This window comes from Montipora foliosa, chromosome 6 (assembly GCF_036669935.1).
Source record: "Montipora foliosa isolate CH-2021 chromosome 6, ASM3666993v2, whole genome shotgun sequence".
Classification (NCBI taxonomy): domain Eukaryota; kingdom Metazoa; phylum Cnidaria; class Anthozoa; order Scleractinia; family Acroporidae; genus Montipora; species Montipora foliosa.
In genome coordinates this window covers 39,390,795-39,408,294 of record NC_090874.1, presented here as the reverse complement: position 1 = coordinate 39,408,294, position 17,500 = coordinate 39,390,795, and the positions used below count along the sequence as shown (strand labels likewise).

At 38.0% G+C, this 17,500-nt stretch overlaps 2 protein-coding genes across 2 annotated transcripts in view; one reads left to right on the top strand and one right to left on the bottom strand.

Moving 5' to 3' along the window:
• LOC138007312 (V-type proton ATPase subunit B) overlaps positions 1–17,500 on the bottom strand; it is a 19,706-nt gene that overhangs the window by 1,580 nt on the left and 626 nt on the right. The window contains exons 2-17 of the mRNA XM_068854128.1: positions 11,028–11,198; positions 10,807–10,862; positions 9,703–9,801; positions 8,453–8,546; positions 6,027–6,104; positions 5,681–5,762; positions 4,668–4,725; positions 4,469–4,570; positions 3,777–3,874; positions 3,203–3,326; positions 2,749–2,829; positions 2,557–2,626; positions 1,942–2,024; positions 907–1,011; positions 378–507; positions 1–130 (exon numbers count right to left, since the gene is read on the bottom strand). The exon at positions 1–130 is cut by the window's left edge and continues 1,580 nt beyond it. Coding sequence (XP_068710229.1) covers positions 1–130; positions 378–507; positions 907–1,011; positions 1,942–2,024; positions 2,557–2,626; positions 2,749–2,829; positions 3,203–3,326; positions 3,777–3,874; positions 4,469–4,570; positions 4,668–4,725; positions 5,681–5,762; positions 6,027–6,104; positions 8,453–8,546; positions 9,703–9,801; positions 10,807–10,862; positions 11,028–11,198 — 1,561 coding nt within the window. The remainder of the gene's footprint in view (positions 131–377; positions 508–906; positions 1,012–1,941; positions 2,025–2,556; positions 2,627–2,748; positions 2,830–3,202; positions 3,327–3,776; positions 3,875–4,468; positions 4,571–4,667; positions 4,726–5,680; positions 5,763–6,026; positions 6,105–8,452; positions 8,547–9,702; positions 9,802–10,806; positions 10,863–11,027; positions 11,199–17,500) is intronic.
• Positions 13,482–17,178, top strand: LOC138009056 (homeobox protein pv.1-like). Its single transcript, XM_068856347.1, has 3 exons — positions 13,482–13,632; positions 14,664–15,049; positions 16,667–17,178. Exons 2-3 carry the CDS (start codon positions 14,749–14,751, stop codon positions 16,942–16,944), a joined length of 579 nt encoding a protein of 192 aa, XP_068712448.1. The 5' UTR covers positions 13,482–13,632; positions 14,664–14,748; the 3' UTR covers positions 16,945–17,178.

Here is a 17,500-nt window from a genome sequence, read left to right as displayed (position 1 = left end):
CGTGCATCTCTGGGATAATACTCTGCTAAAATGGACTGTGGGATTCGCTTCAACATCTCCTTTGGGAAAATACGCAACAGAGACCAGCCAATGTCCAGCGAGTCGAATACCGAACGGTTTTCATAGGTACCTGCAGGGATAAATATGTCAAAATTAATTGATTTGAAGCAGCGTTACTGAGCCCTGTTTGTCCACGAAGCCCCGAACCAACAATCAACCAATCGAGCCAGTAGTACCCCGCTCGCTTTAAGTTCGGCGATTTCCTAAAAAAAGGCGAGAAAAAAAGTGGTGCCTTGCTCTCATGTTGTGACCAGCCAAACTGATTCACTGGTGTTTTACAATACTCTACATCACGAAAGAAACAATGACCTCAGTACCTTGTGAGATGAAATTCTTTTCAAACTTGGACAAGAACTCTAAATACAGCAAGTCTTCAGACGTGAGCGCTTCTTCTCCAACAACAGCTTTCATGGCCTGAACATCTTTGCCAATGGCATAGTTAGCGTACTGAAAGATCGGTCAATTTTAATAAATTTCCTTAAATGGTCACTAGAATTAAGGGCAATATAATCACTCCATGGTATTGTTCAACAGCGCTCGTATTTAAAGCGACTGCATCCCCAAAGATATCTCAACGATGTGTCAACGCGTGTTTGAACGTCATTCACAAAGTGTACTTTTCAAAAAGCAAATCTGATATCTACACCCTGACTACATGCAGTAAGGTCTCAGCCACGTGTGCTACATAAACAATACAACGATTGGGTTTTCAGTATCAGGAAATTAACTGAGTGGCCGGTCCGAAAAAAAAAACGATCACGCAAGTACCATACTGCATGTACAACACTTTACAATACAAAATGGGCAAAAACTGTCACCTTATCATAAAATATGAGTTGTACATACCAGCTGATTAGAGACATCAGCATGATCCTTCCTTGTCATGCCTTCTCCAATAGCCGACTTCATCAATCTGGACAGTGATGGCAGTACGTTGATTGGTGGATAGACCTGGAAAGAAATTGCAGCTTAAATCAACAGGGCGTACAAGCATTGGGTTGACTGTAAACCGCTTATACCGACAACCTACATGTACACTGTATGGCTTGTCAACAACTACTTGAGGAGGAACGCATGAATAACGTCAGTATAGGAGGGTACCACAAGCTTGCGCAGGGACAATAACGGCTACGAGAACATTGTCTGAGACTCAATATCATTTCTAGTTTTTGTATCAATTTCGCCAGCGCTCCGAGTCATTCCACATGGAATGCGTGTATCAACATTTCACAAATGAAATTAATCGTCAGGTGCTCGCGTTCTTCACATTTGGTCATTTCACACGTCGCCGTCAGGACGAGTACGGCTACGAAATGAACCAAAATATAAAACGCACATGCAAGGCGTTGAAAGCCTTTGTTTTTTTTTCAGCTTATTGTTTCGTGGCGTTCTCGTCGCCTTCGTCATCGTCCTTCTGGCTTCATAGGGAAAAACAACCTAAGCAGCCTGGGAATTTAATTTGGAGAGCAGTGTCTGAGAATGTCAACAAAAATTCAAGAGCAATACTCATACACTTCTGCGAACTCAACTTAGAATTCATAAATTTGTAACTACACATCTGTAAAGCTTTTTTAAGTCGGCTCCCGAACAGAAATGCCGGATAATACCAACCCTAGTATGACCTGAACTGAAAGACGACACTAAAACCACACTTGTTTTGATTTGAACACAACTTCTCCTCCCTTTTTCTCTTGTGCTCCAAAATAAATCGCAGTATCACTTACTTTTAATCAACCAGTCGGGTATGCGTTTGAAGACTGAAACGATTCACCAAAATGGTCCCGTTTGCAAGCATTAACAGCATTGCCACTTAAACCGATAAGAGGCATATTTAACTCGTACTGGGAACACTTCCATTTTAATCTGATATTGAAATTATACCTGTCTGTTGTGAAGCTGGCGATCAACATATATCTGTCCCTCTGTGATGTAACCAGTCAAATCTGGGATGGGATGGGTGATGTCTGTACAAAACACAACCAAGAAGGACAGTTCAAATTGGGGCACATGAACAATACGCTCTTGCCAGGGACCCATTAAACAAATGTACATGTACTTTCCAATTTTTAACAACAGACGACTTTCCTCAGGGTCTTCCTCAGGGCTAACATGTAAGGGCGTCTCTGACGCCACAATAAAACAACGCCTTGATTGCAGAGACTGCAAATCCATTACACGAGGGAGGCAAGAATGACAGAGTTGTGAGACGCCACGCACAACGTGTCCCAAGTTCTCTTCCGGCAGTAGAGGTTGTTCTGATTCTCCAATACGGCGGGTTTTTCTACCTTTTTCAAAGACAACAGTCTTACGGTAGGCTCCTTCAGCTGTATGTCAAAAAAGGGTTTTAACACTCTCACATGTCCTCCGCTTTTTTTGTTCATCTCTATTTCCAGAAACCCTTGAAGGTTGCAAAACTGAACTGGCCATACTTTTATACCAAACCGTTCACAACTACTACGATTTTGAAAATAATTTACTCTATTTCGAGATACTTACCATCGTTAGGCATAGTTAAAATAGGGATCTGAGTAATGGAGCCGTTTCTTCCTTCCACACGTCCAGCGCGCTGTTGAAAAGACACAAATTTTTAGTATTTCATATATCCAAGTGCAAGGCTTATTCCCCCAGGAAAACAGCCAGTCAGTCTGTGGTGCTGAAAGAACAAGAAACTAACTAGTAAAGCTTTACCTCATATATTGTAGCTAAATCGGTGTACATATAACCTGGAAAACCACGACGACCGGGTACCTCTTCACGCGCAGCAGATACCTGAAAAATTAGATTTGAGAGGTGTTCAACAAGGTGTCGAAAGTAACTTCGTGCGCTTAGCTGATAAGATTCTCCTCTAGCTAAATGGCATAGCAGCGAATGTACTAATATGACCATTAGTATCACCCAACTAGTGGACTAATGCAAATCCTGCATTTTGATTGGCTACGCTACTAAAGGACTACCAGTAATAGTCCTCGAGTAGCGAAAAGCGTGACGCTTTCTTTCGTTTCATTCCCACGGGTTAATAGCCCATTCGGCTTAGCCTCATGGGTGGGTCTAATTGTTAACTAACGACCTTACAGCTTCTTTTCCCTTGTTTACGGGAAAAGAGGGAGCCATGGATATACCCCAAGGTGAGATGTTAATTTACCTCTCGCAAAGCTTCAGCATATGAGCTCATGTCAGTAAGGATGACCAAGACATGGTTTTCACACTGATAAGCAAGAAATTCAGCTGTGGTGAGAGCCAAGCGTGGAGTGATGATACGTTCAATTCTGTAAAGTTAAGGGATAGAAAATTAATTTGCACGGTTCCTTAACAATAAAGTGTTCTTAGTCAAGATGGTGAGTACATGTATATATAGAGGATATTACATGGACACGCGGGGATACGAATTTTATCTTCGAGTGCTGAAAGAATCTCTAACGGTCGCTTCGCTCACTCGTGAGAGATACTTTCAGCACGAGAAGATATAATTCGTATCCCCAAGCTGCCATGTAATGTTCTGTTTATTATATAGATATTGATGAAATGTCTAGATTTAAAACAACTTGTTTTACTAATTATGTTTCGAAATGATGAAAAAGAAAAGTGGTCACCAACCGCTATCACATGCAAAGGAAGGAACAGTCTATACTAATACAGTAACAGTACCAATTTACTACAAAAATATTTTGAGGAGGTAAATTACTCATACATGTAAATGAGGAAATGCGCTGACTTACGTGGGATCATTGGCAAGATTCAAAAACAAGCAAACATTTTCCATCGAACCATTTTCCTCAAAGTCCTGCTTAAAGAATCTTGCAGTTTCCATGTTGACCTGTCCAACAGAATACAACAAAGAAGAAAATAATATGAATTTGTGGTGCCAACCTCACTGCTTCCCACTAATGCCAACAACAAGATCATTTCAGTGAGGACAGGAGACAAACAGGATCAAAAAATGTTAAGTTACTGTAGGTTCAGAAACATTTTAATCAGCTATTTCATGAATTTTGCGACAAATTTAACCTTTGATTGACTTTAAAAAAAAAGTATGCTTTGGTGATCAATGTCCTGAATAATGTATGTAGTAGGTAAGGTCTTAACCCTTTGATACTCAAACCGGCCTAAACTCATCAATGGGGAGCCCCCAGGAGTCAATGGGTTAATAATACTAATAATAATAATAATAATAATAATAATATTTAAGGGCATCTGTGACAAAGATTTACTTCATTTAGATGAATTTACAAGCATTAGATTACACATTTGCTTAATAGAAGAAAATCAGTATTTTCGTTCTGGGCAACTTTTGAAACTTTTTTTCACAACGGTAAAGCAGCTTCTATACCAGTGATTATGGCAACAACATCCCACATACATATGTAACTGTCACCCAAAAAAAGAATGCTTGTGCTACGCCTTTACTTACACCCATAGCAGCAAAAACAATGGCAAAGTTGTCACTGTGATCATCCATGACACCCTTTTTGAACTTCACCAAACCTGCTTGCCGACAGATTTGAGCTGCAATCTGAGGACAACACAAAAAATAATGAAGTACAGCATCATGATATCAATTCTATTTCATTTTTGAATTGAAAAATACATGTTAGAAATAAAATACTTACATCATTGTGAGGAAGGCCAGCAGCTGAGAATATAGGGATCTTTTGGCCACGGGCAATGCTGAAAGAAAACAAATCATTTTCAGTTCCTCACAGTTTGCATCTTTTCCTTGCATTATCCAATGAAGAGAACCTGTCAATGAAGTAATTTGACCCATTGACCCCCTAAGAGTGACACTTCATAGATTTTACTCTGTCTAATGCCAGACGATTTTACTTATCAATGGGGACATCCTAGGGCGTTTGAGGTGTGAATGAGTTAAAGCCTAGTTTTTATATGTCGGGGAAAATCCCAGTTAATCGGGGATTTCGCAGTTTCCCGACCATCCCAGATTTTGCCAAATAATGAAAACCAAAATTTGGTTTTATCAACAAAGTTGATAATGTAAATTGACCACCATACAGAGATTCTAAAAGCTGACGTTTCGAGCATTAGCCCTTTGTCAGACGAAGCCCTTCACTCTGACGAAGGGCTAACACTCGAAATGTCAGCTTTTAGAATCTCTGTACGATGGTCAATTTACACTTTCGTCGATAAAAACTAAATTTTTGTATACTACGTCCCCACCGATGCAGCACCACAGTTTCTTTAGAAACTACCCCCTTCATTCATCTAATGAAAACCAAACATGTGTAAATCATAGACATCCCAATAATCTGGGATGGTCAGGGATGAATTGGGAAAATAGGAAGCCTTTCTATTATCCCAACATGTCCCCGATAAACTGTTTGCAATCATCAGCAATCATTCCCAACATATGAAAACTCAAATTTGTACTGTTGGAGACATAAGCAATGGTTTTAGCTTGTTACCAATACTCTAAAATTAATTGCAAGTTTCAATTTTTGGCGCAATTTCCATTTTCTGCCAACGTCACTATAGGGAGAATCTAGGACAAGTGTGTGGCAATTTTCAGATATGTTGGCAATATCTGGGACTGTTGGGAAACTGCGAAATCCCCAACTGTCTGGGAATTCCAGACACATGAAAACTAGGCTTAAAGTTTGGTCCAAACCTGTTCATGGTGTCAATAGCGGAAATCCCTGTTTGAATCATTTCTTCAGGATAAATCCTTGACCATGGATTAATTGGTTGACCTACAGAAATTCAAACAAAAAGGAAATTCACCGTTTTGTTGTTGCAGCTGCAGGCAAGCATGTTCAATGCAGTGAACTAGGTTTTGCTACAAAGACTTACATAAAAACCGAGATGAAGTTGAGCTTTTTATTCACAGATATCGCATAACAATCACCTCAAGTGCAACCAATCAGTGCAGAGAATTTAAATAATCAACTTTTATTATACTAAAGAACATTATTATGCAATGTGAACTGCTAGTTGTACATGTAATACAACTTTACCTTGAATGTCCAAAAAGTCCTCTGCCATCACTGCTGGACCTTTATCAATAGCCTTCCCAGAACCATTGAATACGCGGCCTGCACAACAAATTTTTAATATTTATTCAAAAAATACCTTAAATAGGGCTAATTTTTAAAGGGAGAATTTCACATCTCTGCATGCGCATGGGCAAACTGTCACATCACCCCAGTTAATTCCATTGTTATTGAAACAATCCAAAGCACTGATGCAGGAAAAGGAAACAATGCCATAGAAGTGTAATTATTCATTGGAATTACTTTTGCAATCATTTCCTTTCTGTTACGAACCTACTGCATGCAAATACATAACTCGTGCGTTATGACAACTCCCGCATAGAGTAAAATGTTTCAACCCGTATAATAAATTCAAAGCCAAAATTAAATTTCGTATTTTCTGTGTAAACCCACAGTATCTTCCACCATATTTGGGCCTTAGTCTTTCAGTGTATTTGCTGTACATAATACTCTCAGTGATTAATGAACATCATCTGGTTCAGTAAGAAACCATAAAATTTACAACTGCTAGTGCCAAAGCTTGGACATGCGCAAAACCGTGAAACTCCCCCTTTCATTTCAATGACATACATGTAAACAAGCCCATTTGAATATGAACAAATACTGTAATTTCAAAAACTACAAAAACACACCAAGTGATTGGCACAAACTCATTACTAAGTCAGATATCTCAGATGGGGACAGCTGAGGATTAGAGAGCTGGAGAAAGGGTAACTACAAGCCTGTCAACCTAAAAGGACTAGGAATCAGGACACAAAAGACATGAATACTTACAATGTAACATAATTCTTTGACTTTTGTGTGTTAAGATAATAAAAAAAAACAACCGATGGTTGAGTAAGTTGCTTCAAACATTTCAATCTTCACAAAAGACATAAACAAGACACACTTTTTATGAAGAGTACACGTAAGGAAGACAGAGACTGATTTCGAAGACTGTCATTTCTCTGAAATTCTAAGGATAAATAGCATTGCTGCTACGTCAAAGTGGTAGTAATGATCTTTTAATAGGGCTGTCAAAAACAGAAAGCAGATGTTAAAAATCACTGACTACTTTATTGTGGGGGCTTTAACCTCCACTATGCTACCGACAGCAGAATTTGTTTGTCCACGTAACAGGTTCACAAGGTCTTCTGGGGGGAATTTTGAACCACGTGTTGCAAGGTGCCAATGGGCCATTTGATGCCTTCTTCTTTGATATGCATATGCAGATTGCTTTTTTGTTCAAAATAGACATTGACAACTGCATGGGTGTTGACTTTGAATCTTTGGCTCGTTTAGAAATCTCCGCTCCCCCTTCCAATGTAGATCATTATTTTATATTTAAGAGATGTTGATCTCATTCAGCCTTCAGATGTAAACATTCAAGATTATACTGCACATGATTTCCATTACAGTCCTTATGTCAATGAATGCTTCTCTGATCAATATTGGCATTATTAGGAGCTTGACAGCTAATTTTGACGACCTTCAAACTGTGTTGTCTGATCTGCATTTTTCCTTTGTCAATGGTGGGACTTACTGAGATTAAGCTAAAAGTTGGTCAGGATTTATTATCCAATAATAATCTTTCAGGGTATTCATTTACTTCATTGCCAAGTGTTAAAACTGCTGGAGGTGTGGGCCTTTCATGAACAATAATCTGAAATCTGTTATCAGGACTCATCTTAGTAGAACAACAAATGATTTTGAAGCATTATGTATAAAAATTGACATTGAATCTCATCATAATATAATTTGTGGTGTTGTTTATAGACATCCACACAGTAATATTCAGACCTTTTTACTAAAGAAATACAACAGTAGATAAAATACATAGAGAAAATATGTACTGCACTGGAAGTTAATTTCTGACATTTAACAATTGTCCATTTAGAACTCTTCAAAATGCTTTCATGGAGCTTTTTTTCTCACATAACTATAGCTGTTGTTTGCTAACTATTGGCATTAATATAGTTGCAGTTTTTAGAAATTCACAGCAAAGTTACAAAATTTTGAGATGCATTTAAGGGATTCCATAACCAAAACAAAATTAAATTATTATTTGTACTTTTCCTAGGTCTTTATGATGCCAGAAGACAACAAAAACTAAAAATAACAATTCAGGCAAGTGCCTTGGTTTGCCTGTTACTAGCTACGGCCCTCATTAAATTCAAAACAAATTTTCATAATTGATTCCCAATGATTCACACTTAAGCCCCCACATGTACACATTGCGGACCTATTTTTGTCTTTGCTGTCTACTCTACTGCCTTGCTGGTTGCAGTGTTCACGGTAGCAAATATTTTGCATATCCAACTATACACCTCCTACTTGTCAAACCAACGTACTGTAAACAGCGAAACCTTCGAACAACACTGGCTTTAACTTCATTTTGCCCCAAACCTTACCTAACATGTCAGATGACACAGGTGTCCTTAAGATATCCCCAGTAAACTCACAAGTGGTGTGTTTAGCATCAATACCCGAGGTTCCCTCAAAAACCTGGTGAAGATTGACAAGTTAGATGATTAACACAAAATTAATTCTACCAAATTTGTCTTCTTAAAAAGGAAAGAAAAGAAAGGAAAGGAATTTATTTAAGTACCTAGTCTTCTAGCGCTAAAGTACTAATTATTATTGGGGATACTGTAAACTGAAATCAACAAATCAATAAATGCAAATCAAGTCAAATGTTGGTTTTTGAGGAGAGGGGAAAACCGGAGTACCCGAAGAAAAACCTCTCAGTGCAGAGTAGAGAACCAACAAACTCAATCCACAAATGATGCCAAATCTGGGAATCAAACCCCAGGCCACATTAGTTGGAAGCGAGTGCTCTAAACAACTGCATCATTCCCACACCTCCCAAATAATTATAACACATACGGTAATAAATTACTCCAAAGTTTTATTCCTGAAATTTGGATGTTTACAGTATTTATATTGTCCAAGATTATAGTAAGTGGAAGACAAAACAGAAACTGTTGTAACAAATTACACCAGAAAACTTTTTGACCACAGGAAATCTATGTACATGTTATGATTTATATACCGTAACTACAAAGTCATGTACTTTAAAAACTTTAATATAATAGATCAGAAAAAGGGAATGACAAATGTAGATTAATGTACATGTAGTGCCTTATCCTGGAGATGGATGGAACATTTTAATGACAATTATCCTGGACAATCTCAAGGAACAGAACGTAAAGGAAAAGGGAAAGGAACTTAATTAAAGTGTCTAGTTGTTCTAGCACTGGAGCACTAATTGGGGACACTGTAAACTAAAATCAACAATTAACACAAATCAACACTTGAGAAAGAGTGAGATTGGTGCAAATGGCAAATGGCTCCCATGCAGGTAAAAAACAGCACTTGCAGGATTTACATTTACCAGTTCCCCCACCCTGTGCATGTGCAAATTCGATTGCAAAGACTGTCAGCACTTCCCTCTTATTTGTTTAACCTTAGTGTGGGCTTCACCATGGGCTAAACCCACAACCTCCCACACTTGCAATGATCTGGTGCTCTATCTACTGAAATAACAGGTTAGGGGTATATTTGATCCTGATCTTGTTAGTGTTCCTTCCAGGTACATCTGTGTAGGCTTTAGGAATACACTGTAACTGAGGAACAGAAAGTGTGAAAACCTTTAAGATACCTGAACAACAGCTTTGGATCCACTGACTTCCAAGACTTGGCCACTTCTCTGTGAACCATCTTGCAATGTTAATGTCACAATCTCTGCAAACTTGGGGAACTGAAGGACGGAAGCAAGAAAAATCAATGTCTTTTTCTACCCACTTGCTTGCAAAGGTGGCATGACTGTATACATCACAACAACAATACCGTAAGCACTTTATTCTAAACGAGGGGACATTGGGGTCTGCCTTAAACAATAAGAATAATTTCAGGACAGAAAATATACAGTGTGATTTCAATAGCTTTGTTTTTTGACAGGGAGTTTACAGTCTCCTTGGAATGAAAATTGTTACATGACTGAACAATGGAGGTTTTTTTTCCTTCAAAATAAAATCAAGATTAAAGAGCTTATGTTATTTTACCTAATCAAACTTCTACAAATTTTCTGTTGAACTCAAATCAATTTCAATCTGTCTTGTGTCCATTAAAATTAATGCTAGGCAATGCAATTTACATGTACACAAATGCCCAAGTGTGTCCCAGACAGAACATGCATCTATAATGCACTGACAGCACATATTTCGAAAGAAACGAATCTACACTGTGCTGGGCCTTGCAGAAATCTTTTCACAGAGGGGGGCCAGACTATATATGCCCATCTAACGAAAGGTGGTATGCACAATGCCCAGGAGAATCCGACTCTGAAATTTCAACTTTATAAATAATTGGCCAAATGAAAAAAAAGCAATAACAGTAATGTAAAAATCTGTTTTTTCAAGTTACCGGTAATAGTTTATTCTTGCTTCAGTAAGGTTAAGGTTTCATTTTATTGGAAAATTAAATTTATTAGGTTTTCGAACGAAGATCACATGATTATATACAAATGGATCCATCGGTGTGATCACATGCATGCATGCATTTATGTTGAAAGAATGCATTACAACACAACACAACACAACCAAGCAAGTCCGAAAAAGCCTTTACCGCTTTTTCCACTTATTTTCCCAAATCTGCTGAGACCGATGTAATTATATTTAATTTAATATATGCATGATCATGCATGTCATTGCAAACTAAACTCTACAGGTGTATTGGTCTACGATTTTATAATCCTGAATCATACCTTTACATCATCTAAGATGACAAGGGGTCCATTCACACCAGAAACTGTTTTGTATGCTGTATAAGACAAAAGCCACAGAGCATAAAAGATGTGGTCCCTAGATCGTACTCTGGTGATGGGACCAACAGCCGGCAAAACTGGGCAGATTCCGGGACCGAAAGCAAACGTATAGGCAATCTGACAAGACCTTTTAATGCGTTATGGCATGCTTAATAACTCACTCAATCTAGGCTGTGAAATATAGTTTCTTGTAACAGCAGCAGCGTGTTCTTTGGCCACTCCGTTCACTCCCGGTGTAGGCGCCATCTTTGAATATGTAATGTCGTATTGCGTCACATCACATGACGGAGTCACACGCTCTGAACCACAGGAACCCCAATGGCAAAAAGGTGCTACAACAACGGCAAATTTTTTTTCTCACAATGCGGAAGCACATCTCTGTGATATAGAAATACTATATTTTTTATGCATTATTTTTCTACTGTTGCTCCTTCTAATTTCGGAACGCTTTTTTCGAGATTTGTAGGGCCACATGATCAAGCTTTCTTGAAAGCTGGAAATTTTTCTGACAAGTTTTGATTACCATTATTTCTGGCGTTTCTTAACTATTTTAACAACGAAATTTCGAGAAATTTGCCCTCATTGGTTGAAAACATGGAATACCGTATTTTTGCAGTTTTACAGCAAGTTATTCGGAACTTTCGGAACTGAAATAAAGCGGAAACTGAGATGCACAAGTTACCTTTTAAGGAGAACTATAGATCTAAATGAGTGGCGAAACAAATGTCTTGGATAACTTGTCTTTCTTACAATCATATCTCTTTGGAATCAGGGATTGTGCTTTCTTATTCTTAAATCATACATATTAGCCAGAAAATCTCCGAATCACTGATTGACAGCAAGATAGTGGTAGTGGAAGAGAAAAGAAAAAATAAACCGTTATTGTTTGTGACTCTGGAACGGGTGAAAACATCACATGTGGTAATTTGTATCATGGGATGGTGGGGTGAATTCTCTTCAAAGTACATTTTTGATCACTCATCATGACTAGATTGATCGGGTACTTAGACCAATCGTTTACATGTACCTAACTTTCGAACAGTAGCTAACGGTAACGAACGCTAGTTAGTGTGCTATTAAACCTTTTAAAATTCTCAGTTTCCTTTCGCCCGTCTCGGTCGAGATAAGTACCCTTCTCGTCTCCTGACAACGTTAGAGAAATATATGAATCAACACAACCCCTTTTAGACAAACTAAAATTGCCAAAATATTGGAGAAATCAATTCAGTTATTTTCTCTTGGGAAAATTATTTACATTTTCGGAACGAACCCCCCAAAAGAGGATTCATTGATTTTTTTTCTCTCATCGTGGCCAGAGAAACTAAGCCCCTGTATGTTGCTTTTATTTCAAAACAACTTAATAAAAACCACAAAAGAGATAAGACAATATATTTTGAAAAGGGAAAATTCAAAAGAATCAATTACAAAGCATGTAATCAAGTCTGGTTCTAAAGAGAGGCACGTGCGTCTTTAGTAAATTTTAAACAAAGTAAGTTTAATCAAATATATCTTCGCACCTAGAGACTTTTTGTCTTTAAATTTCCACTTAGTTTGAAAACTATTAAATTAAAATTTTATCTGTAATGAATGTACTCTCCAAGATTCTTGATTACTAATCCATTTTTCCTATTTTCGATTTCTGAAGCGCTTTCTTTGTGACTTTGTGTTTTCATGTTTCTAAGGTTGTATGAAATGTTGACTGGGCAGGAGGATACATAGAACCAGCCTCTAGTTACTAACTTAAATCAATATTTACTTGGAAATTCACCTGACAATTTTATTGCAATAAACAGACTTTCAAAACATCATTTAATACAGTGCCTTTGTTCACTTATGGAAAAAAACAAGTCTCGGATTTTTGCAAAACTGGCCTCTAAGGGGTTAATAGACCTTTTTCGGAATTGAAACTTCCTTCAAAGAACGCATGGTGAAATATTCGATGTTGTTTCTGTGAAACACTTGATCGCACGTGCCAGAATGAGTTCCTCTCGAATCACCTGCTGCCCGCGTGTGTGCTCAATGTAATCTACAATGGGAGATTTCCAATAAATTCATTCTTATCGTTTACTATATTGTTATCACTGGGCTCTCGCAAATTGCTATTAAACCAGCAATTACGGTGACACTTTCGAAGGGTTTCATTTTATTCTTATTCAATTTACTCCTTATGAGTCCTTTTGCTTTGCCAAATAATTGTAACTCATTCTTTATTTAACATGGTTTGACATTCATCCAAAACTCGTGAAAAACGTCATTTCCTGGCAAGGATCTTTTTCCAATAAACTTAATATTAGATATTTTCGGTTCATTTTAACTACTGCTCTTGTTCAACAGATTTTACAAAATAATTTTAAAAGACGAGGACAATCCTCAAACTCTTGAGCAAAATTTTAGGTTTCAGTTTTCTGGTCAGGTTGTGTTTACCTACATGATTTCACTTTCCACTCGTGAATCTCTATGATATAAATGTTAATATCAAATTAGTAGTTGTCCTTTTATTGTAATGATAAGTAGATAACTTGTTTTTCATATCAACTCTTTTTCACTGATCGTTCGTTGTCGTTATAAGGTTGACCCATATTATTTTTAAAAATAAGTAAATCGTGTAAACATACATTTCGAGTTCGCGATTAGATTAGACCTTTCTAACACTGGAAAAGTTAGGGTGTGAGAAAACCGTGGCGTCAGCTTGGTGACCAACTGTTTTCCGGAAAAGAGGTTCTTCTGCGCAAAGACGCATGCCAATTATAATTTCAAATAGGGAAGGTTAGTAAAATTCTCCAAATTCTGAATATTTCTAAACGCTGCTGTCAGCATGAAATATTAGGGAAATGTCCTTCTTACTTTTCTTCTGTTTTTTCTTCTTTTTCTTTCCTGAGGACGATTTCCAGATCTTTCATTCGCCTTATTGCATGAAAAAAAAAACCACCTCATATTGGCTTTGAAATTAGATCGCAATAGGCTTGACACCTTTGGCGGATTTTAACCCAATCTGAGTTTCCAATCTAATCGCTCGCTAATCACGCTTATCTCCACTTCATATTGCTCTTTTCTTCAGCCTGTAGATAATTTTAACAAAAATGCCCTTTACTGTGCGGGCTCATTTGTATACCGGCTAGCAAACAATCAAATTAAATGATATCCAGCTAATGATAGTCTCCAGAACGGACTACTCAGTCGTCTCTGTGTCCTTTTCCAAGAGATCGTCAAAGACGTTTTCGAGCCATTTTGTTTTTCAATACACCTGATACACACATGCACTCATATAGACTTCAAAATGAGGAGAAATCCAATGTAATCCAGTGTTTATTTGGAGCAGTTTCACCTGCGTCAGTCCGCTTGCTGATCATCTCTCCAAAATGCTGTAAGCTCTCTTGAGAATTTTGTGGGCAACTGTTTTGAAGAACCTCGATATTACCAAGTTATAAAATTTCCAAAAGTTTATTTTTCAAATTATGATCATCCAAGTTACATGTTAGCTATTCATTATTTTAGCTTTTGGCAGCCTGTCCTAACTGAAGAGGGAATTAATTATCGGCCTCACCGTCCTTATCTTGCAGATGGAAAAAGATAAAATGACTTTTAACAAACCAATGACTTTAAGTGCGATTACTGTACAATTTACAATGAACAGTTTGCTGTAAAAAGAAACTAAAGAACAAAATAGTGCCGGTGTACATTGAATAGTGTTACATCCGACCTTATGATTAAGTTATTATTAAACACAGCTCAATGCAAACAAAAAGGAGAAATATAAATATTACAGCAATATCCGTTTTCGTTTCTCCTATTTATAGACCTAAGCTTAGGCGTACTTATAAGTGGATTACATTCGTCCCAAGAAGAACTTCGCCCAGTGTCCACGAGAAATCAGATCACTGCATGATGGCAGGCAATTTTCTCTACTATCGCTATCCTTGCTCTTCCGTGGAATGCAATGGATCTATGTGGAGATACCAAGATATCGGGACTACTTCCCTTTCAAGTCAATACCAGACTCAATCCTGTGCCCGTTTACCACCAGAAACAAAGCTCATTTCATATCAAACGTCCGCAAAGGATTACGACTCCATATCGACCTCAATGACTAACATGCGCGACAAGCCTCGGTGGACCTCATATCCTTGTCAGGCTAGAGAAACACAACAAAGCTGCCCAGAGGTTAAAGTGAGTCCAGCAAGAGGTAGACTGAATTAGTTACTTTGCACGTATTATGACTGAAGACTGAAATCCTATACTATCAACGAAACGCTGATGACAGTCTTTCTCTTGAATAGACCAGGATATTGTACTTTGATAGCAAACGTTCTCAATCACACAAAGTAACTCAAGTAAAAAGTCACATCGAACAAAATCAACATTTCTACTGGAAAAAACGATGTTGTAGCTCATCTGAGTAATCACAAGTACTACTACTAAATCATATCATCATGATCAGTCTTATTTGGCTTTATTTACTTTGGTATTTGTAAGTAGCTTAAAAGGAAGGTAACAGGCTCTGAGTATTTTCCCACACAAAAATGATGTCTCGCAAAGACAAAATCAGATACACAGGCGGACAAATTTAACCTATTGTTTGAAACTGCACGGTTGCTGTGTTCTCACTTCCTATTTAAAAAAAAAAACGGCACGAGAAAATAGCAGCTTCATACAATGCACTCACATATGAATTTGACAGTCCGCTTTTTCTCAATAATTTAACTGTGACACAAACTATGAAACAAATATTCCAAAGCTGTTCGCTCTTGAAAATTAAAATTTTTAATTTTTAAATTCCTGAAACAAATTCAATTTGATCGGAAGAAGATACTTCTGAGGAACCCGACCCCCTTCACAACTCCATAAAAGTCCTCTCTATTCATCTGTGCTTAACTTGAATTTCCGTTTCAGCTGCGGTTACACAATGATAAACGGCAACTATGTTACCGGTAAAAAAGTGTCAGTGTTCAGTTTTAAACTTTTCAAAAGTAGGTGGTTAATCCTTTTTCAAGTAAGACCATCCCCTTTTTTTCTCCGTTTCGCGTCGTCCGACCGACCCAAATTTTGGGCATTTTCCAAAAAAAAAAGTTAACGACGTTTTTACTTTAAGCCATTTTTATGTCGCACAGGAGTTTCGGTGGTTGATCCTTTTTCCCACGCTGTCTTAATTTTGCCACAACATCCGCCAACGTTTCCGCCATATCGATTTTGGGTTCACGTCTTGTTGTTTTCTTGGCTCCACAGCTATGATGCCGGGGTACCAGGGCTCCGATTCCGAGAACGCTTATGATTTTTGTTTATGTTTTTTTTTTCAATCCGACCGACCGACCCAATATCAGGAAACGCATTCGACGGTAAACAACAAAAAAGGGGATGGCCTAACCGCAAATGGGCATCTTACACTGCCTTCCGTAAGAAAACGATACAATTTACTCATTGTGGATCTTTGCTAAGAGGACTACGACTTTTTTGAATTCTTGCTTGTTCTGTTAACCTATGATAACAATAATTTTATCACATTCAATAACTGGATTTTCAGAAGAAAACTGCTGCAAATAACATTGAAGTTGAGACAGAAAAGGGAATTTTATTGTTCGTGGCTCACGTTTTCCACAAACCATTGTTTTCCGTATTGTCAACGAGCTGTTTTGCAAAGCAAAAAGAAGCCTATCTGATCCAAATGAAAAACGCACAAAGCGAGAATACTTTTGCACAATTCATGTGCTTTCCCCGACCCGAATTTTATATGTGATACTAAAGCTGTGTAGAAGTCTTTGCTTAAAGGAAATTGTCTCAAGACACTCTTTCTTTGTCTCAACAGCGCAGAGCAGCACCACCACAGCACAAGGAAGTCAAAAATCAGGGAATCGCCGACAACGCCGTAACCGTACTGCTTTCACGCCATTCCAGCTGCTGTGCCTTGAAACCTCCTTTGAAAAAAACCACTACGTCGTTGGTTCAGAAAGAAAACAGCTGGCGTCCTACTTAAAGCTCAGCGAGACACAAGTGAAAGTATGGTTTCAAAACAGACGAACCAAATGGAAGCGACAAGCGTTAGAAAACAGACCAGACTTAAACAAGGACCCCTTAACACCATAGTGGGAGGAAAATTTACGAAACTTGTGTCAGTTATGTCAGTACGAGCCAACTGGCAATTTCACTTTTGTGAATGGGTGCCTGTAAGGACAAAGATGATTGATCCTAGAGGATCATGGGCCTGCTTCCTCTTGTATTAAGAAAAAACTAGTTACTGCAGATCGCTTTAAAACTAACAGTCGACTGTAACTCTTCACTGATTTTGTATAAACAGCATGTTTACTGAAATGAAGTGCAATAAATTGTCAATGGGTTAATTACTTTCATTCTTCATAACTCTTTGCACCTACGCTGTCATCATGGAGGGAAGGGGAAGGGAAACGCACCGGTTTCATCCTCTTGCGCGAGTCTACAGTGTCACATGTGACATTTACGAAGGACATTGGATACAAAAGTTGGTGCAGCTTAATATCGATGGCAATGACCCAATTTCGATATGTTAAAATTTAGTCTCAGACAAAAAGCATCATCTCGAGGTTCCGGGGGAAAACTCATGCAAAACGAGCTTTGAACTTCTATCGAATGGTCTTTTTACAATAACTGGGCAATTTCCCGCGTG

Coding starts and splice junctions, on each gene's coding strand:
- LOC138009056 (XM_068856347.1), top strand. CDS start 14,749: ATGATGGCAGGCAATTTTCTCTACTATCGCTATCCTTGCTCTTCCGTG. Junction 15,050..16,666: donor TAAAGTGAGTCCAGCAAGAG/GTAGACTGAATT, acceptor TTGTCTCAACAG/CGCAGAGCAGCACCACCACA.